Raw genomic sequence first — 23,855 nt, 5'->3', positions numbered from 1 at the left:
ACAAACACATCATCATTCCAACTTTGTTTCACGTTATTTTTTCAATTCAGACAGCACTTAAACACGGTACGACTTTGGTTCCTCCTAGTGGAGGAAGACATTTGATGCATTTTGGTGTGCGTGTGTGTCATCAAAATGTTTCTTTGCTTGCTCATTTCACTGTTTTACTTTCTTTCTGAATGTATGTGCAGCTAAAAGTTTTTTAAGTACAACATTTTAAAACATTTAGCTTTAAATCAAAAAAGTGTCAAGAGGGCAGAGATCACAGAAGTGCAGCACAATGATTAAACTCTTGTCTGATAAGATGCTATTGTGAGACTTAATGTGCTTAATGTGGGAATGAGAGAATGAATGCATGATTGCTCAAGAAACTGTTGAACTAAATCTCCTTCTCTCCCTGCATTTGCCCTGACAATATATGAAACAAACATAAAGCACTTTCCCTCAGTGTTTATGGTATTTGAAAAGCTCATACACCAATCAGAGACATAACAATGTGTTCATTGGCAGATGAGGTGATTATAATTATGCTTCATCACGGAACAGCCCAGCTGTGGGTTTGGTTATAAGAACGAAGCCGCAGGCTGAGTGTCGACTATAATTACAGACATGCTGGCAATTAGTACAACAGCACAGCCTTCAGTGTGATAGTGTTTTTATTGAAGGATGAGCAATACAACATTTGGTAGCTGGAATTAAAGGTATGGCTGACCATGCATCTTCACAACCACTTACATGATCCGTCTTCCTTTTTTTCATACTAGTCCTGACGGCCAGCTGCAATATGACACAGCTGAGTGCCTTATGGCAACAGAAAACAGACTCGGTCTGCAAAGGAAGGGTCAGACATGCCCTTCCTGTTGGAATCTTTATTGATTTAGGCTATTATTGATTTGTTGGCAAGGCCACAGGACCCAAGTGAAAAGAAAGAGACAAAGAATTGCTATTATTGCAGAGAAAACAACAATAAAAAGTAAATACGTGTACTGTGGAGTGTGTGTAGGATTGTCACCCTTTGGATGGCACGGTGAACACATAACAACAGAGATGAACACCAGTCTGACCGAGAGGAGGAACCAGCAAAGGAAGCAGCCCCCAGAGGAGAGAAAATCTATAAACAGTCAGGGGACAGGAAGACCCCAGGCCAGAATCTCACCTAACAGAGATTTGCCTAGACCACCTGATATCCCTGCCCCACCCCCCTTAAAGCTCTCAATAAGAAGGTTTCCACTTTGTGCTGCCCACCCCCCTCCAGCCAAGGACAGGAGGACCATCCTCTGGGACATGGTCACTCAGTTAAAAACCCTCCATTGGGTGGTGTGTGTGGGGTACTGCCTGCAAATGCAACTCGTAACTGATTCAAAACTATGTCTCGCTTTGTCATTTTTATAACTCGTGACTATTTGTCACGAGATTTAATCCGACATCGATAGTCACAGCTCCTTCAGAGCGTCCAGCTATGTATGTTTAGGCCCTCAAAAACACGTTTTCCTATTATGAAAAAGTGTAAGAGTTAATTATAATTATCTTTACAATTTCATGATGACCTTAAAGTCAAAGTTAGTGATCGCCTAGGCTCAGAATGTTGCAATGGCGCCACCTAAAGGTGAAATAATATACTAACGTTCACTTGACATAAAATAATATAGCCGCCGAGTGTCAATATATTTAGGTATCACATTAATATCATAGAACAGTCTGGGGTTGTGTATGGTAAAGATGATTTTCATTTTCTTAATTCGTATTACTTGATTTGTATTTCAAGAAAATATCGCTCAGTTATACTCACATAATACCATGAAACCTGCAGGTCTTTTCTGTGAATTGTTAATAAAAATGTTATTTATATGTCCGTCCTCACAGCAGAGTGACTTTATTAGCTGGCCACTCAGCATCCATCCTCTCTCCCTCATTAGTGATGTGAAACAAGTATAAACTACAACTTCTACCATTTTTGGCCACATGCGCGCTGGAGATGAGCGGGCCGAGCCCGAAGTGAACGAGCCGAGCCGAACCGAGTCGGGCCGAGGAGCACGTCCTGCCGAGGAGATCCAGGAAACAGGCGATGCTCCACAACTGCGTCAAGTTCCCCGTTTACACCACGAGCGAGAGCGGAAGCAACAACGCTCACCCTCCTTTTAGAAATTATTCCAGTTCTGTGCCAGCTCCATAACGCCACCCTATAAAATGGTCTACACGCACAAATCTGGACCATAAAATGGCAATGTTGACGCATTTTTAGTCAAAGATGATGATAAAGAAAATAACAACAACAACAACAACAACAAAAAGCGGGATACAAGAAAAGATTGAAGGCACTAAAAAAATGTGAGGATGAAATCAGGTAAAATAAAAATCTTATTTAGATGATCAGCCATATTTGCATAAAATGCTACTGCATAAATAAAGCAAAATTGTTTCAATAATCTAACACTTTAAAAACGCATAAAGTATAAATAATAAAAAGTATTGAGATAGGCACAAAGTTACACAAAACAACCACATGTGTCAAAGAAGCAAAACTGACCTCAAAGGGATGAGTAAGGAATATAGAGAGATACAAAAGGATGTACGAAAACCACAACAAACAAAAAAAATCCCACGACTGGCCAAGCAGACACACAAAAACTAATAACAAAGGGAATGGAATTACCATAAATACAAGAGATCGGCCATAAAAATAAACCTTAAACTCGTGTCGGTCGTGTCACGTCGCATCGCGTCGTGTCACGTCGCATCGCGGCACGTCAACCACGGCACGTCACGCTTCTATGCGTGTCGCATCCTGTCATGTTATGTTATGTTGACATATATATTGTCTCTTCATGGTTATGGAGGTATTTACCCAAAAAGTCGCTGCCCACGCATATCCCATATCCCTATGTGAATAAATCAAATATATAATACTTTAAAAATCATCCAGAAGATAAAAATATCCGTTGTATCTACACTCATGGCATCAAACGAACACACAGAAAATATGTATTGTAAGTTAAACAAACAAACAAACAAACAAATAAATAAATAAATAAATAACCCTAACTTAAACTAACTCTAAACCTATAAATAAATGTTTTGGCATTGCATTTTTGCTACACTTTTTACACTTCAAACACAATCATACCTACAGACAGACAGATAGATAGATAGATAGATAGATAGATAGATAGATAGATAGATGATAGATAGATAGATAGATAGATAGATAGATAGATAGATAGATAGATAGATAGATAGATAGATAGATAGATAGATAGATAGATAGATAGATAGATGTGAATTTTAGGGTGGCGCGTGTTGTGTTGTAAGTTGAAGGATTTCACCGGAAGTGTACATGGCTTCGTACCAGCTAACTTGATACTAGTCCGTTAACTTCTGTGCGGTCAGCCAACCGAGGCATGAGAACCGCTGGCTGGACGACTATCCTCGGTAGCGGTGAAAATATCATCTCGATCGTGATGATCTAGAGGATATAGTCGGGTTGCTTCAACCTCGACAGTGTGGAAAGACAAAAACCCGGGCTTTAAAACTCCTGCCTCCCTCCTCCCGCTGCCCGTGAAGGCAGCTAGCTGCGATGTGATTGTGGACCATCGCCGTAGAGGGAAGTTGTAACTGACATTAGCCGCGGCCGAATGGCCACAGCACCGCCGGCCCGTCCGCCTCCGTTTACCGCCCGCATGCCTTCGCTCGTCCGGTAGCAGTCCGTCGGAGCTCCGCGTCGGGGAGGAACCGCTACGTCTTGTCGAAGGCGGAAATAACCGAAGAGAAGCCCCGCATCCACTCCCGACACCGCCGCTCCTCGTCGGAGGGGAGAAGAAGAGATCGATGTCTTTCTTCAATTTTAGGAAGATCTTCAAGTTGGGGCCTGATCGGAAGAAGAAGCAGTACGAGCACGTGCACCGAGATGTCAACCCGGAGGAGATCTGGGACATCATAGGCGAGCTCGGGGATGGTGCTTTTGGGAAAGTCTACAAGGTAAGTTGATTTGACATGTTAGATTTGATCCTTCAAACAGTCCCTGTTGTTCTCTTCTATAAAGGTGAATGAAGATGTGACAACCTTTAATCTAACCCCCCACTGCCTCTACTCGTTTTGGAGGGTTTCGCTACAGGAAATCTGACTTTGTCGTGTCATTGCATTGGTTAGAAAGAAAACAAAAACAACAACTATTAAAGGTGTGGTTCTCTCTCAGGGAGTAAACATGGCCTCGCACATGTCAAACTGTTAAGATCAGCCTTTAGTGAGAATAGGATCAGGCGTGTCAGTTTGATGTTGTGGTTTGTGTTTTTGTATCACCAGCAGCAACATGCACACAATAACCCCCAGATCCAATATAGTAAGAATACCTCCTGATGAAATGCCTTTCCTCTTTATATTGATTCATAGATTTCTTAACAGGGCGCCATAAATTCAGCAGCTTTGTTTACATGTACTCCTGTTGCAGACATTACTTCCATCAAACAATAACAAATGAAAGATCGCAGACAAAAACTGGTACAAAATTTAAGTCCGACAGTCTTATACGACCCTGTTCAGTCTTTAAGAAACTGAAAGAAGTTAACTTAAGTGTCTAATGCTGCAGTTTGTATTTTTAGGTTGCACGACAGCGTAACTGTGTCTGTTTATTTTGGGTTTAAAAGGCACAGCAGGTTTGTTTATACACAATATAGACACCAAGAAGACCGAAAAACTCAAGTCTACTTGAGATACAACCTGTTTCAAGCAGTTTTCACAGGGGAAAAAAAGGACTGAAGAATGTCCCACAATGTGAAAACAACTTTGAGAACTTGAAGTGGGCCTCCATGGAGGTTCATACAAAGCACTATTTTCTGTAATCCCCGTTAAACAGCTTTCTCTGTGTGTGCCACTTCCTTCCTGGAACTGTTGTGATCAAATAATGCAGCTAATGGCCCATAAATCTTGCTTTTGTTTCCTAGTCTTGTTAGCATTTTGGTTATCCTGCGACGGAGGCCAGAAACACACGAGATGCCTTTCATTTCCAGACCCAAGTCTTAAAGTTCGACGTGTATACACCCGGCAGTGCTGCGAGTCCCTGTTCCCACACACAGAGGGGTGGGGATGCATTTCCATGTGTCTGTTCACGTTATAATCAACACTCACTATGACAGTCGGTGGTTATTTGAAGACGGGGCGGGGTGGAAAAGCTGATACATTGATTTGTCAATCTGAAATGAGGAGTCCTCCTCGCCTGTGCAGGTTGCATTGTAAGCTTTTAATTAGCGAAGAGGTGTGTCATGGACACTGCAGCTAATAGGAATGGCTTACATAATTGTGCTTGCAACACAGTGAGTCATCTCACATGATTGTGCTCAAGTGAAAGTCTTCTACTAGTGTACACGAGTATTTATTCATCCTGAAAGAGGCTACTGTTGCTTCAGATCGCTGTCATTGCCAGAAAGCATAATCGCTCAGAGATGAGAGCCACTTGCTGGAGAACACAGATTACTTGGAGGAAACGGGGAAAACATGCAAACTTCATTCATCCTGGACTAGAGCACAGGGACTCATGAGGCCACGGTGTTAACCGCCGCACCAAAGCCCCATATCTAGAGTCTAAAAGGAATTAAATGTCATGACCAAAGGCCACAAGCTTCCCCTTGAAATCCTCGGTGACGGACAGCTCTCCAGTGTGAAGTTAATATTGAATCTACATATGTGTGTATATATGTATTAGCGATGGCCTCTGCCAAGGCAGATGTCGGCCCACACAAAGGGAAAAGAGACGAGGAACGTGTCGGGTCAGAAGTGTGTAAATATAGGATCTGACACACTCTACAGCCGTTAACACTCCCTCCCGTCTCTTTTTCCCTAACTCCCTCAGATTGTGTCTGTATCCATAAACATTAAGACTTAAAAATAACTTCCCAGCTACTTGTCTCACATTCTCTCTGGTGATTTCTTTTTTTTTTTCTTTTTTTTTTCTATTAGTCTCTCCAGCACAGACTAATCAATGAAAAAGGAAAGATTGAGCCCAGTTGCAAATATAGAAACCAATTTCAGAACCTGATGAATTCACAGATTAATTTGGCATAATCTCTCTTCACTTACAGCCCATCAGTAGGCGTAGAAAATGAAAGGAAGGAAAGTAGATAGGCGAGAGGAGGAAGAGGAAGAGGTGTGCACGAGTTGCATGATCAGCTTTTGTAAAGTAGGTTCAAAGAAGAAGGGCGGAAAGTAAAACTCTTTCCGGAGAGACCTCCGGGTGTCGCATTAAAGTTGAACCTCAGTCCAATCTCAATGCATCCCAGTGGCTTTTGTCTCAAAAGCAGTTGCTACAGGTGATGGATGTCTTCTATGAAGACTAAACCAAAAACTATTACTCAACACGCTCGTCTGATATGATCCTCAAGTTCTTTTTCTTTTTTTTTTTTTAAATGTTGTGAGATTATTCTCCATAATTGACCTTCAACATGTCTTTCAGGCCCAGAATAGACAGAATGGGACCCTCGCTGCCGCAAAGGTCATCGACACAAAGACGGAGGACGAGCTGGAGGACTACATGGTGGAGATCGACATCCTGGCCTCCTGCAACCACCATCACATCGTCAAACTGCTGGACGCCTTCTATTTCGATGGCAAACTTTGGGTAAGTGAGCTCACGTGTCGCTTTTGATTCGGAGGCGAGGAGGCGAGAAGACCAGCCGCGCTGAAAAACGCACAAATTCGTCACAAGCGACTATTTAAATAGGAACGGTTACATCGTTCATGCGTCGGAGGTTATTAGATTAAATGCTAAAAACTATCTTTGTCATCCTTTTATAAGTCAATAGGCTCTTTTATAATAACAAAATCTTTCAGAATGTGGTCCTACGTCTGCTTTTCTTTATTGTGAGCAGAGAGTGATGCGTGGTCAGTAGAGCTCATTCTGTGCGCAGTAAGAGGGCCCCAAAGCAATTAGGTCCGGGCAGGTGGTGTCATGTGACCGTCCCTTGTGGACCGGCCACAACCATGGGAAGATAATGGAGTGGTTTTGGTGGCTGGAGAAAGTGCCTGTGAATAATTCAGAGCTGCGTGCAGGTCGTCCCTCCGGCCCCCGTCTTTAAGCCGTGCGATAAACGTACAATGCTCGCTACTTTGCACGTAGGGTGTTTAGTTAATGTGTAATGTGTTTTGTGGGGGGGGGGTGTCTTTTGAGCTGCTTTTGATGTGAAACTTTTTTCCCCCTACATTCTGCACATCAGTGTAAATAAAACGTGGCGACTCCCATGGCGTGATGAATTTGTATGCAGAACAGGAACATCCACTTTGTTTCTTCCCTTTGTTTGAGGCCTTCAATAGTGGGTGGTGCTCGATCATAGCTCCCATTGATTTTTTTTTTTTTTGTGCATCATCTGAAACCCCCTAAGCTGCCAAATAAAGATGCGAACACAGTCAATACGGACACCCTGGCTGGGTACATTACATCTGCTCTTACAAGACAGGTCGGAGTTCATCCAGCCTTTCATCTCAATAACTGTATTAGAGAAGAGTTCGTGTAACGCACCCTGACCTCAGATCCTCTGGTGAAGCCATAGTCCCTTTTATTATCACTCGGTTCAAACAGAAATCAGTGCAATGCTGCTGCATCTGGGATCAGACCCTCAAATCTCCAGCTTTAGCTTTAAGAAGATTATTCAGCGGATTTTCAGTCTGTAGTTTGTAAATATGTGAGTAGTCCTGCAAAACATCGATAACAGCTAAACCAGACATATGAGGTCACAGGAGTGTTTTAGAAGTTAAGCAGGTTTTCAGTTTGTAGTTTCTAGTAATTTTCCTTCAGATCCTGTATTGATATTCCAGTAATGTTGAAGTACTGAAGTGAAATATGATCAGTTGTTATTACAGTGTAGTGCAGTAAAGCTCTATCTGATATGTTGGGATGTAGAGCATTTTTTGCATTGTCCATGAGAATATATAATTAACTGGTATGATTGAGGAAGATAAAATAACTATTAAATCAGATCATCTCCTATAATGTCTCTTCTAGTAATGAACATGTCAAAATGTTTTCCCAAGGTAATGAACCTGTGCTGCTGTGCCTTTACACTGTTAACACTGCCGTGTTAACGGGCCTCTAATGATATGTTGCACGTTTATGAGAAAAATGTGTTTCCCATAATGCATTTAATAGAGAGGCTGGCCTGCAAACATGCATGTGTACAGTTGGCAAAAGTGGTATTTTTCTTAAAGATACGTCAACAATAAAAGCCAAAGTTGCACTAATGCGTAGAAGGAAAACAAGAGTTTGCATAATTGCCAAATGATCCCTAATCTACTTGTGTCATACCAGGCTGTGGTTATTAACTTAAAAACTGCAAAGAAGAGTTGAGGAAATGGTATTTCAGCAGAATATGTTGTGAAACATCTCTGATGTGAGTGATATGTAGACATGCAGTCGCACGATGCTGCGCCGTGTCGAGAAAACGAGGTTATTACTACTAGAGTAGAAATCTGCAGTAACTGGTCCAATCCAACAATCCAATCACAGCCTGCTGTTTCCCCTCCAACATGGGCGCAATCTTAGTGGTTTTCCTGAAATGGGAAACGCAAGCTGTGTGCGAAAGACGCTCAGGGCTGCCGTTCAGTTTCCTAATCGATCGGTTTCTTGGAACGTCTCCACAGCATAATCAATTAGACAGGATGTAGATTCTCGTGTCTTTCCAATAAAAGATTGTTTTTTGTTCGCTCAGGAAAAAAAACACAGGTTCTTTGTCAAAGTCAGCAATGTGCATCTTAGAGCAGTTAAAGCGGGGCTTTATTACATTATTTTTCCACATGTTGTTTTACCCTTGCAGATCCTCATCGAGTTCTGTGCGGGTGGTGCAGTCGATGCCATCATGCTGGGTAAGTCCCTCCATTCAAGTGAAGGATACAGGGGAAAAAACGGAAAACTCTATAAAGTTCTGGAGCTCTTTCTTTGCTCCATCCTCGAGTGCCAGCTCTTTTTTATTCCATCCAGGAACCTCCACTGTGGGATTTATTTATTTTTTTTCCCTCTCCCCATTTAAAGAGGCCATTTCCAACTGTGTAATTATTGAAGCTCAGGTTTCGAGCACACACAATTTTCTCTGGCGTGTTTGGAAGCGTCAAACACCTCTCCACTCTTTTTGTTTGCATTTGAAGTACGAAAGCAAAGAAAATAGAAATTAGTTCAGTCGACTGTTAAATGTTGATGCGTCTTTGTGTCGTGACTCACCTCGATCTGTCCAGTTCTACATGTTTACCGATGAATGGGTGGAGTTTTGTGCTCCTGTTGCTATTAGATACCATTAATTTGTCCCTGTTATTGCATTAAAAAAAACAACAACAAAAAAACAACTGCTTGTATGTTTCATCACAGAACTGGAGCGACCCCTGACAGAGCCGCAAATCCGAGTGGTTTGTAAGCAGACTTTGGAGGCGTTGATTTACCTTCATGAGAACAAGGTCATCCACAGAGACTTGAAAGCCGGAAACATTCTCCTGTCACTGGATGGAGACGTGAAACTTGGTAAATATCATCAAGCTTTTTGCTCTTCGTTTCTCGAGACTGTTTACCGTGGAGTAAATAAGAGAGTAAACCTTCACTCGTGGCATAAATCAAGTGATACCATGCATATCATAGCACTGGGTTAGGGTACAATAGATCCTTTTCCAAGGAAACAAAATATACATTTTAAAAGATATGGGGATGCAATATATGAAGCCGGCATACATTTCCTCATACGTCAATTATACAACCCTTAGATAATCGAGATCACATTTAGATTGATGTCAATGCATGCATACGGCAAATATCACTGCAGTGTGTGTGTTAATGGGTGAATGTGAACTCCATTCACAATTTTTCTAAATTGACTACCTGCCTTTGTCAAAGAAGACCTAAAATTAGCCTCAAAAGCATGCTTTTGAAGTTGATGGCGCCCAAACCGAGGTCCTTCTCACAATGAGGCGTGAATGCTTGAAATGCTCTATTTTTCCTTCACAAAAAACACCACTTGTGTGCCTGAGTTGGTGATACGTCGAAATGGTTACGTAATGTTAAGAGAAGTGAAAGTCTGAAATGCTGCCGCCGAGCATCCATCGCTGCTGGCTCCCCGATGATTCATGTTCTGTAAGCTGTAGAGGGTCATGACAGAGGCTGGCAAACAATAATCATCCAGCCAGTCGCTGCATTCATTAATACAAAAACAATCCTGTTTTATTTCTAATTCCAGCCGACTTTGGTGTGTCTGCTAAAAATACCAAGACGTTGCAGAGAAGAGACTCTTTCATCGGCACGCCGTACTGGTGAGTCATCCTGCCTCAGCACAACGGGGGGATACACCCCTTTTCTTCTAACGATCGTCTGAGCGTGTCCTAGCAAGACTGATAATTTATCGCAAAAACGGCATTGAACGGATTGAACATTGCTGGAACGGAAATGAAGTCATTTATCAGTTTGAATGCTCCATGACCTTCGTGTTAAATCCTCACTTGGGTTTTCATCTTTTAAGTTCCAAGCTAAAATAGGATTTGTTTGATAATTTTTTTCCCCCCACTTGTAAATTGCTAACTCTATCGACGAGAATGTCATCTTGAATGCGCACGTTCACTTGTTTTGCAGGATGGCACCAGAGGTGGTGATGTGCGAAACGTCCAAAGACCGTCCGTACGACTACAAGGCAGACATCTGGTCCCTCGGCGTGACCCTCATCGAGCTGGCACAAGTGGAACCGCCCAACCACGAGATGAATCCCATGAGGGTGCTACTGAAAATAGCCAAGTCCGAACCGCCCACCCTCATGCATCCCTCTCGCTGGTGAGAACTAGAGAGATGCCACCGGAATAGACGCGGAGGATCTGATGAGTGTTCAGCGTGTGGCAGCATAATGAATCGTTAATGCTACTGCAGCTACAGGGGATTAATTTAATTTCACAAAGCAGGACCAGTCATGTTCACTCACAAACTGACCGTTTTCATTCTCAAAAGGTCGCCAGAATTCAGTGACTTCCTGCGGAAGGCTCTCGATAAGAACGTGGACAATAGATGGAACTCTTTACAACTTCTACAGGTGAGCGCGCCACTTTCACAATGTTATACCGTAACTTGAGATAAATCTGAATTTTTATTTCGGTAATCTTCAGGGGAAAAAAAACCCTGAACAAACAACACTCAATTATTCAACTTATCAGCTGAAACAGTGTAGGTTGAAGCAAAGGCTTATATCCATATTTCCTTTTATTATCTGCTATTAAATGCCTGGCGTAATTTAAAAGTGATGAAGCTGCATGAGAACATAAATTATACTTTGTCATTTCATTCTTTTCATAACAAAGTAAACTAAAACGCTGCCTAAAATTATCTATTTGGAAATGAACATTTTAGTTGAAACATTCTGACTTTTGATCTCTTGTCCTTCTATGCAGCACCCTTTTGTTACAAGCGTAACTGACAGTCGACCTCTCAGAGAACTCATCGCTGAGGCCAAAGCTGAAGTTACAGAAGAGCTGGAGGACAGCAAGGAAGAGGAAGAGGAAGAAGACACAGACACGCCTCACGTGCGTCTTGTTTTATTGGTTTACGTGCATCACAAGTACACGTGTTTATCGACTCCCCGCTGTGAGTGCTGTAAGCATTGGTGTGCTTGGGTGAACAAAATGTTTGAAAGTGGTGTGTATGGTGGTTTTACCTTCGCCAGAATAAGCTGTGCTGGTCAGAAGTCCCATCCTGTTTTAGTTTTCAGTGTATTTGCTCACACATCTGTTATGTAAGCCTGCACAATTCATGTGAATTGGAACATTGCTTGCTGGAGGAGGCAGACAACCCGAAGGTGTCAGTTCTTGTTTACTTCCGTAAGAACACAGTCGTTAATGTCCTCACGTGGAGTGTTGCTGTAATTAGTTTTTGCTCGCTGATGACATTTTGTGATTATTTTTCTCCTCTCTGTTGGAGCAGGCGGTTCCTGGGCACAAGCGAGCGCCATCCGACACCAGCGTGGCCAGCTCGGAGGATGATAAAGTCCCACCGACGCCCTCCACCCTGGAGTCTGTTACAGAAAAGACGGAGGTTGAGCCTGCTGAGGACCGCACCAGCGATAAGCTTTCTGATGAAGGACTCGGAACAAGTGAAGTTGACAAGACGGAGGACGAGAAACTCCACGAGGTGTCCGATGCCAGTAATGAAGACCTGGCCTCCGGACCGACGGAAGCCCGTAAGGATTCCAAACCAGAAGTGGAACAAGCCGACCATATTCCCATTGAGCCTGCTGAACCTGCAGATACAACACAACCCCAAGAACCTGTCACGAAGGATCAGGAAAGAGAAGAGGAAGTAAACGTTACAGAAGAAAAGAAATCAGAGGGTGAACCTGTCCAAGTAGCAGAAGTGGAAGAGGAGCCACAGGAAGTGAAACAAGAGGAAGAGAATGAAGCAGGGGCAGAAGAATCCATAGTACCACAGGAAGTTGAACCAGAAAAACCAGAAGCCACATCAGAAGAAGTGGCACCAGTAGGGGAGGAAGACAAAGAACCTGATGTGGACACGCCACAACATGAAGTGTCAGAGGACAGAGCAGAAGACGTGGCTGATGGCACAGAGCTCAATGGAGACACTGAACAGCTTCAACCAAACATAGTGGATGCAAATATTGATGAAGGCACGGACACAAGGTCAAGCGTGGAGGAGTCGCCTGCTGAGGTCCTGCCAGAAGACAAGGCCCAAGAAATTCAGCCAGTAGAGAAACCAAAGGATGAAACTCCTGACAAGTCAGCGCAGCCTGCACTGCAGAATCAGGCCAAAGAGGAGGCTGTACTCGACGAACAAGCACCAACTGAACATGTGAATGGAGTCTCCAACGAAGCCAAAGATGCCATTGAGGATTCAGATCAAGTGGTCCCACCTCAAGATGTTTCTGCCAAGGAAGATGAAGAAAAAGTAAAAGCACCCAGTGCAGATGAGATTACCTCCCAAGATGCCGTCTCTGTTCCAGAGAGTGAAACCGATTCGGAAACAAAAATGGATCAAGGCAGCCCCGCGTTGATCAAACCTGATGTGGAGAAGGACTCTGACTCTGGAAGCAGTTCTGCTGCAGATAGCAGCAGCCTCGACCTCAATCTGTCCATCTCCAGCTTCCTCTCCAAGAGCAAAGAAGGGGGCTCGGTATCGTTGCAGGTAAGACAACCGGTCCGTCTGGTATTAAATCAACACTCTTTTGATACATAATTCAAAAATCTCAAAATGTTCGCTGTTTTTTTTTTTTTTTTAATCAGGATTTAAAACGTCAGAAGAAAACGCTGAAGAAGACTCGGAAGTTCATGGTGGATGGTGTGGAAGTCAGCGTGACGACGTCAAAGATTGTGACGGATAACGACACGAAGAACGAAGAGATGAGGTTCCTGAGGTATGCCCGGACCCAATTTTGCTTGACATATTGTCAGTCTAAATGTGGGACGCGGCCTATTTTACACGGCCGCCTTAAATAGTTCCCCTTCTTTTCACAACTCCCACTGCTTTTTACAAATGCCAGATGGGTTATCTCCCGTGATGAATGCTGCATTATGTTACTGTCATCCCCCCACGTTGCCTTTTAAAGACATGAGACGCACGACTGTGACTGTTTGTATGCGTGCTGCCGGGTTCATAACCTCACGTCAATCACATAGACGCTGAATATGTATCTGATTAATGAAACAACCGCAGTGAGACTAGATACCACGAAGCAGGAAAACTATAGATATTTTAGACATGAATAAATCATTAAATAACCATTAATTATGCAAATTTGGAAAAAAAAACATGAATATCATACTTTTGTAAAAAGAAGACAGAAGTTGTTTGTAAATACTGTTGCATCCTGACAACGCCATTGATGTGGTTTCCTCAGACGACAGGAGCTGCGAGAGCTCCGCCTCCTTCAGAAAGAGGAGCAGAGGGCTCAGCAGCAGCTGAGCAACAAGCTCCAGCAGCAGAGGGAGCAGATCTACCGGCGCTTTGAACAGGAAACTGCTGTGAGTCAGTTTGCTCATACCACAGTAGCGTTGGTGTGTTTTTTTTTTGTTGTTTTTTTTTTTTATTGGCCAACTCCAAGAGAAACGACCCGCTTCATCTCAACGCTGATGTAAATCTAATGCAGTCGTTAACTGAAGCGCGTATCCAGACACCAGGCCTCCACACTCACTTTATCATTTAGCAATTCTGCTGTGAAAAGCACTTCTCACAAACCACAAACTTTAATTTGAGTCTGGAAAACTGAATGCAGACGGGCGTTGTAGGCAATCGGACGATACCGTATCAGCCATAAACCAAACGCCCTCAGTGATCTTGACCCAGCGTCCTCTCGTTTCTGCAGGCGAAGAAGCGCCAATATGACCAGGAGGTGGAAAACCTGGAAAAGAAGCAGAAGCAGACCATCGAGCGACTGGAACAGGATCACACGAGCAGACTCCGGGACGAGGCCAAACGCATCAAAGGCGATCAAGACAAGGAACTGTCCAAGTTCCAGAACATGTTGAAGAATCGGAAGAAAGAGGTATGCTGCTGCATGACTGCTTCACGGGGGGGGTAGCTGCATATGATGTTTAGGAATCCTTTTACGGTGCATGCGATTAGCCAGTCAGCTGGTGGCTCACTTGGCTGCGTCATACTCATCCCAATGGGGGAAAGCTCTGCTTCGCTGTTCTGCCTCATACTGAACGTGTGCAACATGATGGCAACAGACAGGCTGCGTCTGTGTCTTTGATGCTGCCTGCTCCATGTTGTTGTATCCATTATTCATTTGCCTTAAGGCTTCTAGTTGCCTCCTTTTTTGCTGCTTGAGTCTTGTTTGTTATTTTTAGGAAACTGTTAAACAGTTCACTCCCAGGTTAAGCATAATATCTTGTGATTCTGTCCAAGGCTTGTTAGATATTCTTGCTCGGTGCTTACTAGTCATTTCTAGCTATTTAGCAGACGTCAGACGCTTTGCAGGGAACTTTGGGTGGACTTGTACCCTGACTTTTGTTATATGCATTTTGTTTTTTTGTTTTTTTTTAAATTGCAGTAGAGCTTTGTTGCATTCATTGTGCAGTATGATGTCTTGGTTGGTTTCTGGGCTGCTTATTCACATATCATCAGCTGCGCACAGAGCTTGAAAAGCTTCGCTTAGATGTACAATTCCAACATGTGATGATAAAATGTGTTATGTGCTGTACTGTTTGCTTAAAATGTACTGAAACTGTTTATCTAACCATGTCTTGTATGAGTGTGTGAGGTGGGTTTTGGTCCTGAGCTGGCCGACTTGAAACGATTTTTCTCCAAGTGGTGCTGGGTTCATTTGGGTCGGATAATAAATATCAACAGCTTTGGCATCAGAGTAACTGAGTTGATGATTGAACATTTGTTGAATTGAAGCTAAAAAAAAAAAAAAAAAGTGACAAAAAAAGGGGATTTGAAAGCATAAATATAAGTAAGTAATATAATGTAATCATTCCAACTCAGTTACTCTGCTTTCTTCTATTCAAGCAGTCCAAATAATCATCTTGGTGGCTTTGGGATTCAACTGAATGCAAAATAATTTAAGGTGACCTGTTTTATAAACTAACATCCTCTTTTCCGACATGAATCTGACTTGTGGCGGTCCTCGCGGTGCTCTTGACGATCTGCTCAAATTGTTTTCAAAAGAAACGTGAAAAGCAGGCAGCAGGAACTCGGCATGCTGACGCATCCCTTCTCCCAAATCAAGCCGTGCATGTCTTCTGCGGTTGTCGGCCAGCTTTCTTACATTTTCAGAACACGCGACTTCAACCGTTTTTGTTTTTTAAACGAGCACACTTTAGGCCAAACAAGAAATCGGACAGTCACCCAAATACTTGAGAAAAGAGCTCTTGAAACGTTTAAAGGAGGACCTATCGCACCACAAGACTGTAGAGGTAAAGCATCACTTTCCAACGCCTACTCTGTGAAAGACTCGGATTTCTTTTTCAATCCATCCTATTTTTCTCTCTTTATCTCTCGCTGTCTCTGCCTATCGTGTCATTCATTCTCACATATTCGTATTTGCTCAATGAGTAGCCCGGACCTCCCTCCATTGTTAACGTAGTATTTCAGTGTATTTACTTTGTCCAAGGTTTTGGTTTAATTCATGTGTTTATATTAGAATACATCTGATGAGACTACATTTTCTCATAGCATTTCGTATGTGTTTGTTTGAATCTTCTCGAGCAGTAACAATTTTATTGTTTTAGTTGAATGTAGCATCGATACACAAGTCCATCCATCTTGGAGTTTTTTTTTTTGTGTTTGACTCAAGCGTGTGATCTTAACTGCTTTGTGAGGTTTTTGTTAATGGTGAGCCACACCCCTAATCAGTTTTTTTTTTTTTTTTTGTTATGACCTCTTGAACGAGTCCTATGGAAAGTCCTTCTAACATGTGGTGATGATCAAGCCTCACAGTGTATAAGTTCCCCCACAACGTGAAGCAAATGAATGAATCTCTTGAGATTAGAGGCAAAAACAGGCCTTCTGTCCTTTTGCATCATTTCCTTTCTCTCAGACTTTTAACACAGCCAGAAGCATGAAAAGTAACAAAACGGCGCTTTGTGACAGGCTGGATTCGAGCAAAATGCTGGAATTACGAGGCACAGATGAGCATGACAAGACAATGAGAAGTGTCTTAATAACTCATTAATTGACTTCTTCCTAACTGAGCTGTGCAAACTCAAACTGAGCAACATCCCCAAAGTAGAAAACCCATCTCTTCTGTTGAGGAGGAATCGGTGTGAGTGCGGGTGTTTTTGTGTGAGAGATGGTTGCTGTCTGTCCCTGATCAGGGCGAGTGCGTCGTGTGCTCTCCTCCGCAGGCAGTGGCCCAGGTTATGATACAGTCTTTTCAGTTGTCCTCATGTGCGCTCTTCAACGCTCAGATGCAGGATGTAAGTTGCCATACTTTGGTGTGTGTGTGTGTGCGTGTGTGTGTGGAACACATGTAAGCATGGGCGGTAAAGGGCTCGTTGTTGGTTTTGAGTGTTGTCATCGCCGTGTTTGTGCAGTGTTTATTATCCTCTCCTCCACAAGTGTTCTCTACATGGAGTCTGTGTATTTTCTATGGCGTTTCTGCTGCTCTACACTGTTTGCATTAGACGAGACTGAGCCCAGGATGTACGGCGGCGACGCCACGGCTCATCCCCTTCTGTCCCTGTGAGCTCAGGTCCAAATGGAGGCAGTCTGGATAAAAACAGTCACGTGTTTGGATATTACACTTCAAACTTTCTCTCTTTTTTTTTTTTAGTTTAATTGTACAAAATAAATTTTTTGTTTGATTTATAATGATTTTGTGAAGCCTGCATTAAGATGTGATCAGCTTTACTTAATCACAGTTGAGTAGCAGCCAAGAAACATGTGATTTTCCACCACCTCGCTATTGCACATGTACTATAAATGAAAGATAATCGCAACGTTTAAATTAGGTGAAACAAGATCACTGATTAGGTAATTGAGACCTTTTATATAAGAAGGTATTCATAAAGTAGACTGGGCTCAGGATGATGTAAATGTCTTTTGTAGATGTTGTCTTACACAAAAAATGTGTATCTCTACTGACTTCTTTCCTTTGCTCTTCACTTCCATTGTGGATCATTGCCATCCATGATCTCTGAGTGTCTCCTCTGCCGAGTCCGGTTCATGATGTGACATTTTAGTTGTTCTGCGTTGTACTGAATTTGCAGTGGATGATTAGATTATATAATCTATTGCAGGCAAACTGCTGGTTTGTTTGTGATGTGATGTTTTAGCTTGTTGTCTCTCTTTCTCTCTCTGCTGTCCCTCTTTGATCTCTTGTGTTTTGCTCTCGCTGCTCCTCACTGCTCTCGTCCTATGTGGCTCCTCAGGAGCAGGAGTTCTTGCAGAAGCAGCAGCAGGAGCTGGACGGAGCTCTGAAGAAAATCATCCAGCAGCACAAACTGGAGATCACCACTATTGAGAGAGACTGCCTCAATCACAAGCAGCAGCTCATGAGAGGTGGGAGACATTTTGCTTCATTGTTTATGTGATGTGACTTTATGAAAAAGCAAAAAACTTCCCCTTCATTTCAATTTTTTGATAAAACAAGTCACTTTTTCTCATTTATTTTATTAGCTTTTAGTGAGGCTAGTGGACACGACACAGGACTGAGAGATGAGTGCTTAGTGAAGTTAATGGATTTAATCTGAAGGCAAATAAAGCCCAAAGTCACTTGTTGCATTCTTTGGAAGTAAACAATTCTAATAAAATAGAGATGCAAGCTTTTTAGACATTTCTTTGTATTTTATTTGTATTTACAGTCCCATTCAACTGAGGGAATATCACTGTTTATGTTTGTATTTTCTCATAACTGTTGTTCTTCCATTGTGAATCTCTCCCCCCTCCCAAAAAATCTGAGAAACATTAACATTTTATAGACCGCTTAAGGTGCTGCATATTTCATGAATATTTCTTTTACTTTGTCTTCAAGTGAACCAAAATCCAAACCGCTCAGCTCAAGCGTTGTTTTTCAAGGTTGAGTTTATCTGGCAGACAGACGTGAAACAAACATCAGCCTGGCAGATCTCGGCTCCTCGTTCACCGTCGACATGTGAAGGGAGTGTGTAGCAGCGGGGCCGAACCCGGCTGTGACGCGCGGCCGCTCTGTTTGAGCAGACGTGTCGCAGCCCGCTCAGCCCCTCCGCTTTGTTTACATGCTGACACTCCTTTGCCAGCGAAAACGTGCACGCACATGTTTGCAAAGTCACAATTACACCCCCAGGCCCTCATCTGACGCCTTTGTGTGTGTGCAGCCCGAGAGGCGGCCATGTGGGAGCTGGAGGAGCGCCACCTGCAGGAGAAGCACCAGCAGCTCAAACAGCAGCTGAAAGACCAATACTTCATGCAGAGGCACCAGCTGCTGAAGAGGCACGAGAAAGTAGGAGCTTAAGAGGGAAATGTCCCCAGAGAAAGCACGGAGATTTAAAAAAAGCTCCCTGCTGGACTGTAAAATGTGTACGCGTGTGTTTTTTGTTGGGTTTTTTTTCCCCCTAGGAAATGGAGCAGATGCACCGCTACAACCAGCGCTTGATAGAAGAGATGAAGAACAAACAGACTCAAGAAAGGGTTCGTCTGCCCAAGATTCAGCGCAGCGACGCAAAGACTCGCATGGCCATGTACAAGAAGAGTCTCCGCATCACCTCCATGGCGGCCATCACCCCGGATCAGGAGCGAGAGCGGATCAAGCAGGTGCGGGCGCCGCGGCCTCAAGCTCGGCGAGACGTGACTCCAACGTTCTGTTTTAGCAGCACGTTGTACAGTCACACATAAAATCTGCCCAAAACAAACACCGCTTTTAATTATTCCCAGTCTGTCTAGACCTCACCAGCAGTTTTACAAGCCGCACTGGCCCCGATGACCTCGGCGTGTTTCACTTGGGTTTTATTCAGAGGAGGACAGTAATGTCTCCACAAAACGCGCCCGCAGTTCTTCAGGACGGGATTTTTTAATTATCCTTGTCTGGTGTTGTGTTTTGAGTTTTACAAGAGTTGCCGTTAAAGCTTGTTGTGTTTGTGCTTTTCAGTTTGGTCTGCAGGAAGAGAAGAGGCAGAAGAACGAGAGACTCCATCAGCACCAGAAACACGAGAACCAGATGAGAGATCTGCAGCTGCAGTGCGATTCCAACATCAGGGAACTGCAGCAGCTGCAGGTAACATGCACACACACACGCACGCACACACACACACACACACACACACACACACACACACACACACACACACACACACACACACACACACACACACACACACACACACAGTATAAGAAAACAGTATTTAGGAATGAAAGTTCAACAAATATGTCACATAGTCAATATTTGCCACAATGACATTAGTTAATATTGTTCTTTGATTGAATAACATTATTTCCGTATGGCATTGCAATAGCAGGGACTCTTGGGCTTTCATATTTACACAATGAGGTTTTTCTTACAAAAACACTGCTAATAGCGGAAGAAGTCAAGATAACAAAACAGACCAGAAACTGACATAATTTTAATCGAATGTAGCTTAAAGATAAAGAGAAAAAAAAAACCTTTCTGCCACACACACACACACACATATATATACATGTGTGTGTGTGTGTGGCAGAAAGGGTTTTTTTTCTTTTCTTTATATATATATATATATATATATGTGTGTGTGTGTTACTGTGGTATATATATTGTTATAGGGTAGATAAAACTGAAACGACATGCTTAGTACACTGTGAGCTGCATTGTGTCTCATTCATACTGGTGATGTAACCGTGTATGACAGCCTCTTATTGTCTCAGTCTATTCTTGTCTTATTGATCCAGTTGTGCTCTGCTGAGGCTCGTGTTAACATGCCACTTTTGATAAGAATTTCCTACAACCCAATGCAGTGACGTAACAAAGGTTTTCACATTTCCCAGCTAAGATTCTAATATGAAGGAAATCCGCTCCCCAGCTGGCTGTGCTGGACTGGTAACCTCGATACGCCACAGCTTAAATTAGCAGTGTGAAACTTGTATCTATGCTAAAAGCATAATAATACACAGATGGAACTAGGTTTGAGTGTCAACAGACCACATACAGCTATCAATTGATTTGTATTTTTAGATCCGCTATAAGCTCTTTTTATTGAAAACAACCTCACCGCTATCTTCAAGTAAGACCTTGTTTTTTTTTCTTTCTCTTGAATGTTTGTTTGGTGAGTAATATTAAGTTGTTTTCCACCTCACAATACTTCTGGATCTCACGCTGCACTTTTCAGGGAAAAAGATTATATGTGTGTGCGGTTTCACTGCCAGCTAACAGGAAACAATGAATTCGAGTGAGTGGCAGTAGACGTAGTGGCACAGCTTTCATTTAATAACACTAAATGTGTCCATGTCGTTGTGAGAAATGATGAACAAGACAACCTGTTCTCCAGTTATATTCATTAGTGGTTTCACACATTGTTTTGTGATTGCATAAATTTTTTTTAATTCATGCATTATAAATAATTTTCTATTTCTGTGCAAACTGTACAGGTATTTGGAATTAGATCATAAAGAGAGGATTTAAAATTTAAGTGGTATCTAAGAAAAGCTTTACTTTTAAAAACAATTGTCACTGGACACAAAGATCTTTTGTTGGGTCTCTACCCGGAGAAACATTAGTGCAGTCAACATGCTCTTATAGACCGACAAACTGTTGAATGTGTTGCTCGCTTCGTCACGTCTGACATTAATTGTTAGTGAAAGAAAAACAGCGAAGCCTCTCTGTGTGTAGAAAGTGACTGATTCATCCTGGCTTCTCTGTGTTTATCGTATTTCTCTTCAGAATGAGAAATGCCACCTCCTGATCGAACACGAGACCCAGAAACTGAAGGAGCTGGACGAGGAGCACAGCCAGGAGATAAAGGAGTGGAGGGAGAAGCTGAGACCCAGGAAGAAGGTAATATTCAGGCTATTTATTTCTCCTCCAGTGTCAGACTCTCCTGCAGATTATCTGATGTCATTTGATACAAACCAGGACTGCCTTACCTCAGCTGTTTGCCTGTGCTGCCCCCTGCAGGCACTAGAGGAGGAGTTCACGAGGAAGCTGCAGGAGCAGGAGGTCTTCTTCAAGATGAGCGGCGAGTCAGAATGCCTTAACCCCACCACGCAGAGTCGGGTGTCCAAGTTCTACCCCATCCCGAACCTGCACAACTCCGGCTCATAGCCTGGCGTGTGCGTCCGGGACGCGGGACGCACGCCCTCGTCCTGGCGGAGCGGCGTCACTCCTCTGATCGCGATCCAGTTTAAAATAAGACGTTTCAACTGCTTTGACTCCACCGTTAATGAGCATGACGTGCCTACACACCGCTCCCTCACTTAATGAAAAGCTCCCGGCTCGCCGGGACGCCGATAGATGGTAATGCACTTTTCTCTGAGCATGCTCAGATGTTTTGAAAGTCTGCAGTCGGTAGCTAAGGTCAGTCATGCTTACCAAGCAGCCTGCTACACTCCGAATGATCTCCAGTGCCTCATTTGTTCCTTCTTTCGCCGCATTTATGCCCTTTTGTGGTGCTTTTCCTGCGCTTGCAGTAAATACAGTGCCCCCCCCCCCCCCCCCCGCAGCGTTTTGCACTTCGATAACTTCTCGTCGTTTCTGCTCATAATCACCAGATGTTGACAGATTATTTCAGTCATTTCACACAAGCTGGTGAGTCATTTCCGCTCTGAGGTTTTAGTCCGCTGCTCGTAGAGTCGATCTCGTTGAGAGTGAGATTCATGGGCGAGTAAAAAGTGATCCGCCTCGAAAGTCTTTGTTGTCATGGGAGTCGAACACAGCGCCCTGGTTGGGGAGGGCTTTACGTGTGCTCACCATGAACAAACCAATGTGTTATTTTTATTTTTTTTTTGCTGGTTCGGTGATAAGCACCAAGTTGATCTGTCACTGGGATTTTTTTATATTACGTGAGATAAATCACTTCACCTGTGGGTGTTTTCATCACAAATGATTTGCTGTAAACTACGAATGCTGAAGGAATGTAAGGCTGTTAATTTGCACTGTTTTGGAACAAATGATAGAAATATGCAGTTTTCAAACTTTTCAAACCCATTCAAACTCCAAACTGATGTTTCATTTCATTTCAACAGTTTATCATTTTACCCTTTTAAAACACTGTTCTGATCCGCTGATGCTGCGTCTGTTCGCTCTGCTGGCCTGTTGCTTTCGTTCACACCTCTGTCGTAAAATGTATGAATGAAACCTGCAAACATGGAGGGAAGTGGACACGTTAAATAAACAAAATACAAGGAGGAAGTTGGGTTTTTTTTAATCAAAATGTCAAGAATAAAGATGACGTACATTTTTGGGGATTAAAATAAATTGTTCAGAATAAAAAGTGCTCATGTATGTCTAGTAGTTGTTCCTTATTGTAGACTTTTAAAGTATAATCTCTCTTTATTGTCCCAACAAGCAGGTTTAATCTTGCTGGGGGGAAAAAAAAAGACTCTTGAACGTTTAGTCATCGACAAACTGACTGGACTAAATCTTACAGTTTTTAAATAAATCAAAATGTTGAGCGTTGCGAGTTTAATAACATTAAAATATTTTGTCCTTACAGATTTCTTGGAAATTTCCGTTTGAAATTTTGACTTTGAGTCGTTCATGCAGCTGAGAAAATTACCACTTGGGAAAGTCTGGATTATTTACATTCCAGCAAGTTGTATCTTTCACTTAATCTCAAGTAAAATGAATAATTATACAATTTAAGTTCCTTACATTTGTAAGGTCAATATCAATCATGCACCCCACTATTTGTTTGGTATTACAAAATGACAGCTTTCACAGTTTTCCCACTATTAGTCACCAAACCTTGCTTTTGAATCTCAACACTTCTACATTTAAGTAAACAATCTGTCTTGTATTTTTGTTCTTTGAAGTGTCCGTGATCTGCTGCTGTATCTTAGAGGCAAAGTATTGATGATTCACGAAAAGCTTTATTTCGCCACTCCGTACCATTGGTGCATTGTGTGATCTGTTTGCTCACATTTCCATGGACTGATGTTCCTGTCATGAATGCTGGATTTGTTTTGGGGGTAATGGGAGAGAGTGTATCGTGTGAATTATACACCAATCGACCCACAGATTTCAGATATTTTTTTATTTTAAGTTACAGCATTTTTGATGTGTCATCCTACCACAATGAATATTCTTCATATATGCATTTTTGTGATGTCAAGATCAAATGTATTTAATGTCTTTATAAATTGACTTATTTTTCTTTCTTTCTTTCTTTATTGTAAATAAAAATCCTGACACCTGGAGTGAAACTCAGTCATCAAGACGCACAAATCGAAAAATAGATTTATTTTTTTTGTGTCTTTCAGATATATATTGATGAAATGTCAATAGGTTCAATCATGT

General features: G+C 42.6%; 1 protein-coding gene across 3 annotated transcripts; it reads left to right on the top strand.

Annotated features, from left to right (window-relative positions):
- The first annotated feature begins 3,392 nt into the window (after nucleotides 1-3,392).
- slka (STE20-like kinase a) lies at nucleotides 3,393-23,755 on the top strand. Of its 3 annotated transcripts, none has more exons than XM_080507623.1 (19): nucleotides 3,393-3,975; nucleotides 6,443-6,607; nucleotides 8,796-8,844; nucleotides 9,341-9,490; nucleotides 10,197-10,269; nucleotides 10,586-10,780; nucleotides 10,952-11,033; nucleotides 11,389-11,520; nucleotides 11,918-13,132; nucleotides 13,231-13,361; nucleotides 13,845-13,968; nucleotides 14,310-14,489; nucleotides 16,798-16,869; nucleotides 17,824-17,953; nucleotides 18,748-18,872; nucleotides 18,989-19,183; nucleotides 19,518-19,643; nucleotides 21,282-21,395; nucleotides 21,516-23,755. In XM_080507623.1, exons 1-19 carry the CDS (start codon nucleotides 3,826-3,828, stop codon nucleotides 21,660-21,662), a joined length of 3,555 nt encoding a protein of 1,184 aa, XP_080363749.1. In that variant the 5' UTR covers nucleotides 3,393-3,825; the 3' UTR covers nucleotides 21,663-23,755. The 3 variants fall into 3 exon arrangements, with proteins under 3 accessions (XP_080363749.1, XP_080363748.1, XP_080363750.1); XM_080507622.1 differs by lacking the exon at nucleotides 16,798-16,869 and adding an exon at nucleotides 15,775-15,867; XM_080507624.1 differs by lacking the exon at nucleotides 16,798-16,869.
- The last annotated feature ends 100 nt before the right edge of the window (nucleotides 23,756-23,855 follow it).

Source organism: Blennius ocellaris (assembly GCF_963422515.1).
Source record: "Blennius ocellaris genome assembly, chromosome: 13".
Classification (NCBI taxonomy): domain Eukaryota; kingdom Metazoa; phylum Chordata; class Actinopteri; order Blenniiformes; family Blenniidae; genus Blennius; species Blennius ocellaris.
This window is presented reverse-complemented; position numbering and strand designations above follow the sequence as displayed.

Coding starts and splice junctions, on each gene's coding strand:
- slka (XM_080507622.1), top strand. CDS start 3,826: ATGTCTTTCTTCAATTTTAGGAAGATCTTCAAGTTGGGGCCTGATCGG. Junction 6,608..8,795: donor ATTTCGATGGCAAACTTTGG/GTAAGTGAGCTC, acceptor TTACCCTTGCAG/ATCCTCATCGAGTTCTGTGC. Junction 18,873..18,988: donor TGCTGAAGAGGCACGAGAAA/GTAGGAGCTTAA, acceptor TTTTCCCCCTAG/GAAATGGAGCAGATGCACCG.